General features: G+C 40.6%; 1 protein-coding gene across 1 annotated transcript; it reads left to right on the top strand.

Moving 5' to 3' along the window:
* Positions 1–618: 618 nt before the first annotated feature.
* LOC115128997 (visinin-like) lies at positions 619–8,499 on the top strand. Its single transcript, XM_029659137.2, has 4 exons — positions 619–695; positions 2,323–2,886; positions 7,237–7,348; positions 7,472–8,499. Exons 2-4 carry the CDS (start codon positions 2,506–2,508, stop codon positions 7,558–7,560), a joined length of 582 nt encoding a protein of 193 aa, XP_029514997.1. The 5' UTR covers positions 619–695; positions 2,323–2,505; the 3' UTR covers positions 7,561–8,499.
* Positions 8,500–8,886: the final 387 nt, after the last annotated feature.

Genomic DNA, 8,886 nt, shown 5'->3' with positions numbered 1-8,886 from the left:
CTGGGAACTACGAAACAGCGAGCAGACATTCATTTGTTTCTATGTTGGTGTACATAGTTGAACATGTTTGACCAAACCCTCTACTTATAAGTGGGATCCTAACTGACTAAAGCACCTAAACCATAAAAACGGACCTACGGTTGGCTATCTAGGAACTGCTAACAATGTGTTGAGAAATGGTTGCATGGCCCCTATCCACTAACCTCTGACATCTATAAAAAACAGCTAATGCATATTAGACCGTTGTTGTTTTGTTCTTATTCAACTCAAGTGTTGATAACGGACAACAAGTCTTAGTGAAGAAGGTAAAAGCTAGAGTCAATAACTACACAGCAACCTATGTGGATAAAACGCTCATGGCGAAAGATTTAAAATAATTGAATTGTTTAAAGTTGTTTGAACTTTGCTTGTTGAGACAGGGCAATAGAAAAAATAAGGACATATTATGACGTTACACGGACATGACATAAAATATGTTTTAGTGTGTGCTGCTAACGTGTAGGCATGGAATGATCGAGAAACAAAAAGAAGAAGATGAGAAGTTCATTTGGGTATGTGTTTGTGGCTTAGCGCCTTAACGATCCTGTATAATTGACTTAGCCCAACCGGCAGGTGTAGCAGGATCCCACTCTGCTCTCCGCTGACCATGAATATCACTTTCATCTTGACTTGTCTCCTCTGAGTCACTCACACAGGTAAGCGTTTGAATTCATCTTTATTTATGTATATTTATGTCTTTCCTTATTTGTTTCTGTTTATAGTTCTAGCTGTACTCCAAGGAAATTCCTTTTTTTGGAGCCAGGGATGGGTTAAATCCCCTTCAAATTTATGTGGAAGATTGGAATTGATTTTGAGATTTTTCTAAATTGAAGGATTGGAACTCCTTTCTGAAAGCATTAGGTTAATATGGGCTTTCTCGTTTTTTGGTATCTACTCAACATACTGTACTCATTTCAGCCATAGTTTTAACTTCTGTTTTAGTACTTTTGAAGCTTCTAATGGTCTCATGTACACCTTTTCTGTACTACACATTACAGCCGTTTTAAAGTTGTATTATCATGAAAGTATGCTAGTCCATATTTGAGTCATAGATCAAAGGAATAACCACAGGTTTTCAGTATGATGTTTTTAGTCGCCTATGTGTGTTAGCATAGTGATCTGTGGAGGCTGGTGGGAAGAGCTATAGGAGGACGGGCTCTTTGTAATGGCTGGAATGGAATTCATGGAACGGAGTCAAACGTATGGAAACCACATTTGACTCCGTTTCATTTATTCCATTCCAATAAAAAAGCATGAGCTGGCACACACCCAGAGAAAATTATTTAGTGTAGAGGTGCTGGCTAATGGTGAATAAGCAATAAAAAATAAAAAACAAAGAGAGTCACACACTCCATATATATAACCTCCCAGTAATTTATTGAATAATTGTTATGGCAGAATATATTCAATATGCTGTGGGCTATTGTCTTTAAACAGTTTAGCTCAATTCAATATGATCAACCTAGCAATTACGACACAACCCTCACTATTGTCATTGGTTGCATTAATTGCACTGTTTGTCTACATAACCTGGCCCAAGCATTCATGACATTACCCTGAAGAAGGCAAATTAATTCTGAAACATTTTTTTTTGTCAATAAATTACTCGGAGGTTTTATATATATATATATATATATATATATATATATATACAGTGGTGAGAACAAGTATGTGATACACTGCCGATTTTGCAGGTTTTCCTACTTACAAAGCATGTAGAGGTCTGTATTTTTTTTTATCATAGGTACACTTCAGTGAGAGACGGAATCTAAAAGAAAAATCCAGAAAATCACATTGTATGATTTTTAAGTAATTAATTTGCATTTCATTGCATGACATAAGTATTTGATCACCTACCAACCAGTAAGAATTCCGGCTCTCACAGACCTGTTAGTTTTTCTTTAAGAATCCTGGATGTTGTTCAGGTGTGTGTGTGTGTGTGTGTGTGTGTGTGTGTGTGTGTGTGTATGTGTGTGTGTGTGTTGCGTGCGTGTGTAAACTCATTAGCTAACTGTAGCCTTTATCCTAGACCCGATGATTAGGAATGGGTATTTTATGCCTACTAGACGGAGATCACAGAGCACAGATTATGGTTATCATGTCTACGATAACTGTCATCCCGTCACATGCTGGATACACTACTGCAATTAGTTATGGATGGCCGGTTGTGCCCAGATACTTCTCTTGATGAAAAATGTCAATATTAAAGACATTGGACTCCACTCTGCGATTTGTTAGACTGGAATAACCTTATTAAATGACTTCATTCCTATTTTCATTTAGAGTTGCTTTTCAAGGGGTCAAGCGAAAAGCCTGCTTTACAGAGAGAAGGACCCAGCCTCCCATCTTCTGGATATCGTACATTGTCAGGACGTACAAAAAAACATACACATCACAGTCCGTGTTGATATATATTTGCCTTTTAAAAGACACAACGGGGCTATTTCTTTCACCTGAAAACATAACATGGGGAACGCCAAGAGCAGCGCCGTCTCCAAGGAGATCCTGGAAGACCTGAAGCTCAGCACCAAGTTCACTGAGACGGAGATCACCCAGTGGTACGAGAGCTTCCAGAAGTCGTGTCCCTCTGGACGTATCACGCCCAAGGAGTTCGAGGTCATCTACAGCCGCTTCTTCCCCGAGAGCAACGCCCAGACGTACGCGCAGCACGTCTTCCGTTCCTTCGACACCAACGACGACGGCACTCTGGACTTCAAGGAGTACATAATTGCGCTGCACCTGACGTCCACGGGCAAGACCACCAGAAAGCTGGAGTGGGCCTTCTCCCTGTTCGACGTGGACAAGAACGGATACATCACCAAGTCGGAAGTGACCGAGATCTGCAGCGTAAGTAATGGGGGAGGAGAAGCGGGGAGTGGATGGGTGGGTGGATAGACAGATCAATAGAGATGACATGCATGTTAGAAATGAATCCCGTTGACTGACGCTTGTCATCTAAATTCAAACCAGCCTTAATCTAGGCCTCTGTATTGGCATTGAGGGGGTTAAAGGTTTAAAGCCGTGTGAGGTTGATTCTGGTCATCAAGTGTCACATGGATGTGCTACTTGGTGATTGAAAGAGATGGGGGAGGGGCTGGGGTTAGGGTCTCAGGCAGTATGGAGGAGGGATAAGCCTCAAGCTCTGTTTGATCTTCTAAGATGTAATACTTGACCCCTGATACTTCTACATACTTCTACCCACAAACCTTTTACCCAGAAATGGGCGAGGCTGACATCAATGGCGCTCAACCATAGGATAAAGCACTATAGTGACCTGGAGGCAGGGATACATTGTTTTGCCTCAGTGTTATTGTCCCTGCGGTGCAGATGAATTCAAGCACTGATACCACTCCACTACAACTTCTGACCGTATTCCCCGGGCCCTGAGGTTAAATTGAAAGGGTGTAGGAGGGAGTGAGGGAAGGAGGGATAAATGTAGGTTAGGAGAGAATGGGGACTGAGATTATACAGTGTTTAAGATTTAAAGACACATCTCGCTGTGTCCTGGTGTAACAGAATTGCTTCCGTCCCTCTCCTCGTCCCATCCTGGGCTTAAACCAGTGACCCTCTGCACACATCGACAACAATCACCTTCGAAGCATCGTTACCTTATCATTCCACAAAAGCCGCAGTCCTTGCTGAGCAAAGGAAACAACTACTTCAAGGTCTCAGAGCGAGTGACGTCACCGATTGAAACGCTAACTAGCTAGCCATTTAACACCGGTTACACTAGGCTGCAGGTCAAGATGTACAGTATGTGACACTCACTGTGTGATTATCTCCCATGGCTGTCTGAAAGTAAATGTATGATTTGTTCAAACATGCAAAGCAGGTTGAATACTAAAATTGTGAATAACGTTTTAGTTCAAATTTTAAAAAAAATTCAACCTATCATTTCATATATGGCCCTTCGAGCCGGAAAAATGCTAAAGAATGACAGTGAGTGCCCCACCATATAGCGATCATGATGAAGCATGCAATATTGCCAACCAATAACTGAACAGTCAGTGCTTTGCCATGTAAATGTGACCGATGGCAAACACCATATACTGTATTTTGCTTGGGGTAGTAGTGGTTACTCAACAAGAAAATGAACGCAACATGCAACAATTTCATTGATTTTACTGAGTAACAGTTCATATGAGGAAATCAGTCAATTGAAATAAATTCATTAGGCCCTAATCTATGGATTTCACATGACTTTGAATACAGATATTCATCTGTTGGTCACAGATGCCTTTAAAAAAAAAATGGGCCTCCCAATGGGCATTCAAATTGACATCGATAAAGTGCAATTGTGTTTGTTTCAACACCATGCATACATGGAACGAACAATAATTTAATCTTATTCAACGTTCTGACTCCAAAGCGTGGAGCGCAGGCCACGAAGCATAGGCCGATTTCGATGCACACTGGTGGACTTTCTTGCAGTCAGCATGCCAATTGCACGCCCTATCAAAAAATATGGCATTGTGTTGTGTGACAAAAATGCACATTTTAGAGTGGCCTTTTATTGTCCACAGCACAAGGTGCACCTGTGCAATGATCATGCTGTTCAATAAGCTACTTGATATTCCACACCTGTCAGGTGGATGGATTATCTTGGCAAAGGGGAAATGCTTACCAACAGGGATGTAAACACATTTGTGCACAGAATTTGAGAGAAATAAGCTTATTGTGCATGTGGAACATTTCTGGGATCTTTTATTTCAGCTCATGAAACATGGGACCAACATTTTACATTTTGCGTTTATATTTTTGTTTGTGTATATATAGACAGAAAAAATCCTTCTAAACAAACTGAGTCTATGTGAACTGTAAATGAGAACAAGCTGCTGCTGATTTGTCAGTTCACACCAGTCCTTAGGCTCTAATCTTATTTAAGCTCCCTGTTTACAGTTGAAACACTAAAATGTGATTTAGTGTTTTTTGTACCACTGTTTTTCTCTCCAAAATGTTATTTTCTTACAAGCCATGGGAACACAATGCGATTTAATCAAAACTAAGGTTCAGATAGGAAGAATATTTATAAATGGTGGATGCTAACATTTGAAATCCCTCAAAACCAATCTACTCAAGGATGTTCAGAGACTTGTCTCAAAGCCACTCCTGCATTGTCTTGGCCGTGTGCTTAGGGTTGTTTTCCTGTTTGAAGGTGAACCTTCACCCCATTCTGAGTTCCTGAGTGCTCTGGAGCAGGTTTTCATTGAGGATCTCTCTGTACTTTGCTCCCTTCATCTTTGCTTCGATCCTGACTATTTCCTAGTCCCTGCTGCTGAAAAACATCCCCACAGCAAGATGCTGCCACCACCATGCTTCACCGTAGTGATAGTGGCAGGTTTCCTCCAGACGAGAGGCTTGGCATTCAGGCCAAAGAGTTCAATCTTGGTTCCATCAGACCAGCGAATCTTGTTTCTCATAGTCTGAGAGTCTTTAGGTGCCTTTTGGCAAACTCCAAGCGGGCTTTCATGTGCCTTTTACTGAGGAGTGGCTTCTGTCTAGCCACTCTACTATAAAGGCCAGATAGGTGGAGTGCTGCAGAGATGGTTGTCCTTCTGGAAGGTTCTCCCATCTCCACAGAGGAACTCTAGAGCTGTGTCAGAGTGACCCTCGGGTTCTTGGTCACCTCCCTGACCAACGCCCTTCTCCCCCGATTGCTCAGTGTGGCCGGGCGGCCAGCTCTAGGAAGAGTCTTGGTGGTTCCAAACTTCTTCCATTTAAGAATGATGGAGGCCACTGTGTTCTTTGGGACCTTCAATGCTGCAGACATTTGTGCCTCAACACAACCCTGTCTCGGAACTCTACAGACAATTTGTGCGACCTCATGGCTTGGTTTCTGCTCTGACATGCACTGTCAACTGTGGGACCTTATATAGACAGGTGTGTGCCTTTCCAAATCATATCCAATCAATTGAATTTGAATTTGTGGAGTCGAGTTGTAGAAACATCTCAAGGATGATCAATGGAAACAGGATGCATCTGAGCTCAATTTCGAGTCTTATAGCAAAGGGTCTGAATACATATGTAAATAAGGTATTTCTGTTTTTTATTATGGGGTGTTGTGGGTAGATTACTGAGGAAATGGTTTTATTTAATCAATTTTAGAACTAGGCTGTAACATAACAAAATGTGGAAAAGTCAACCTGGTCTGAATACTTTCCGAAGGCACTGTACATTCACAGAACGCAAATACATTTTATTTCTATGTGAATGGTACCTGAGTATTTCATACATTTACATTGTTCAGGAAAGAATACAGTATGTGTTTTTGACTGCTTCGGAGCAATACATTTTCTTTAGCCTTACATTACAGATTATCATTGGATCATTTTCGTAGTACAAACATCAATGTTCCACAGTAATCGGCCGTTTAAAATAATCAGCCCTGGAATATGATTTTATGAGAAGATTAGAAAGAACAGGATTGGGGTGTTCTAAGGATATATTCTCACTGCAGTGATCTGGTGTTTGTAGTTTATATAGGGTGAGAGAATATCCATGACATCCTTTCACAAACACTTCACGCCGCACGCCACATTCCCCACCCCTATTAGTTCCTAAAGTGAATGTGGATAAAAATGGTTCCATAATAATAGTTATTTGTGTTGGACAACATGATTGAATTTGACATTTTGGCGTAGTCGGCAGGATTTGCTTTACATATTTGTCAGCAAATCTCCCGTGTTACAGAATAGCCGATGAAAGTGACATACTATAAAACTTCAATTAAACGTCGAATCTCAAATAGCCGTCTGTCCCTTTTTTAAATAGCCGGGCATCGAAAACACATTTCAGCAAATGAACACCTGCTTCAAATAAACACCAGGTTGAAATGAATTGTTTACGAGATTAGCATGGACACAGCTCCGATATGTGTACAACATTCTGTCATTGTTGCTAGCCATTGCGCCACCAAAAAGAAAATGCAATATCACCGGTACCGTTCTCCATGGTGTTGAAGCGCGAAATGGGGTGCGTATGATAGGCAGTCTAGTCGTTGCAAGTCTGATCTGCGGCGGATTTGTTATTACAATGTTTATATGGGTCCCACTTGTCACAATAAACAGTGTGGTAGTCTTTTCAACATTTTATTGAGTATAAAGGAAATAAACACCTGGCTCAAATAGAAGCCTGTCTCTAATAAAACACTGTTTGTGTTCAGGGATTGAAGGTATGCCATTTTTATGTACCCAACAGGCTATTTTCAAGCTAATTCCCAAGGATGAACAAGCTGAGCTGCCCAATGACGAGAACACACCGGAGAAGAGGGCCAACAAACTCTGGACATTCTTTGAGAAAGAAGACAATGGTGAGGAGAAGAACGTCTTGTTTAATGTGATTAATGTGATTTGACATTTGAACTGTAATATAAACCTGATGATGAGGATGATTCCTATCTGTTTCTTCCTCTTGCTCTCTCTCTCCACCTCAGAGCGAGTTGCAGAAGGAGAGTTCATCAAGGGTGTGATGGACAATGAGGATGCGCTTCGCCTCATTCAATATGAACCTGCCAACAAGTAACCCTCTGCTAATAAAGTCCTATGGTCATAGGACATGACCGTAAGAGTTGACCATAGGAGTTGACAAGACAGCACAAACAGATCTGGGATCAGGCTCCTACATTCCACATTCCCAACCTCTATCCTCAACTTACCCATCATAATGCAGAAAGTATTTCGTTTTAATCCCAGTCTAACTTCAATGTTTATCGGACTTCGGTTCAAATAGTATATGTTTTCCTCCAAATACTTTAGCTGTGTGTGATTGTAAAAATATACCATGAACCCGCAACCCTGGCGTTGCAAGCACTATGCTCTACCAACTGAGCTACACGGGACATTACTTTTTACTATAGACTGTATACTGGTATTGTTCTTACAATATACTGTATGCTGGTACTGTTTTTACTGTATACTGGTACTGTTTTTACGATATACTGTATACTGGTATTGTTTTTACTATATACTGTATACTGCTATTGTTTTTACTATATACTGGTATTGTTTTTACTATATACTGTATATTTTTGGGACTTGATATTTAGCTTTGGAATGTTTTGAGAAAGGGTAAAGAGTATTAAGAGCTGGTAAGAGGGGTTTAGAAAATGAAAGCAAGCAATGAGTAATCTGTTGATAATACTTCATACCAGACGTGCTACTCATTAGCTAATCATTTGTTAAATATTTTGATATGTGTACCAATAAAGCAATAATAAAGCAATAATAGCAAAGGTAGTGCAAACTTAGGATAATGTTTTAGGACCTTTTAGAGATTGTGTTTAAAATGTAACTTGGTCCGTGTTGACATAAAGACCTTGATCTTGATACCGACAGACACAATCTAATATAAAGGTCAAGGGCTAAATACTGTAGACTCACACAATGCCAACTACGATACAATTCTTTATGGCATTTACCTCATGAAATCTCCTCTTTTCGAAGTAAACATTTTAAAACACTTCACTCAGAGTTTGCCCCTGTTATTGAAGGTTAAGGATTGTGAGTTTCAATTCGTTTCTTTGTCTTAATATTATCCTCTGAAAACAATAGACACAAACGTTATCAAAGTGCTAATGCTTGCACTGAAATTATTGCTGAACTATCAATCAATCAATCATAAAGCCCTTCTTACATCAGCTGATGTTACAAAGTGCTGTACAGAAACCCAGCCTAAAACCCCAACCATCAAGCAATGCAGATGTAGAAGCACGGTGGCTAGGAAAAACTCCCTAGAATGGCCATAACCTAGAAAGAAACCTAGAGAGGAACCAGGCTATGAGGGGTGGCCAGTCCTCTTCTGGCTGTGCCGCGTGGAGACAGGTCTGGGACATGTAGCACGTCCGGTGAA

The sequence above is a fragment of the Oncorhynchus nerka genome, linkage group LG4 (assembly GCF_034236695.1).
Source record: "Oncorhynchus nerka isolate Pitt River linkage group LG4, Oner_Uvic_2.0, whole genome shotgun sequence".
Classification (NCBI taxonomy): Eukaryota; Metazoa; Chordata; class Actinopteri; order Salmoniformes; family Salmonidae; genus Oncorhynchus; species Oncorhynchus nerka.
This window is presented reverse-complemented; position numbering and strand designations above follow the sequence as displayed.

Excerpts from the sequence above, each read along its gene's own strand:
- LOC115128997 (XM_029659137.2), top strand. The coding sequence starts at position 2,506 with ATGGGGAACGCCAAGAGCAGCGCCGTCTCCAAGGAGATCCTGGAAGAC. Across the intron at positions 2,887-7,236 it reads AAGTGACCGAGATCTGCAGC|GCTATTTTCAAGCTAATTCC; the intron begins GTAAGTAATGGG and ends TGTACCCAACAG. Across the intron at positions 7,349-7,471 it reads CTTTGAGAAAGAAGACAATG|AGCGAGTTGCAGAAGGAGAG; the intron begins GTGAGGAGAAGA and ends TCTCCACCTCAG.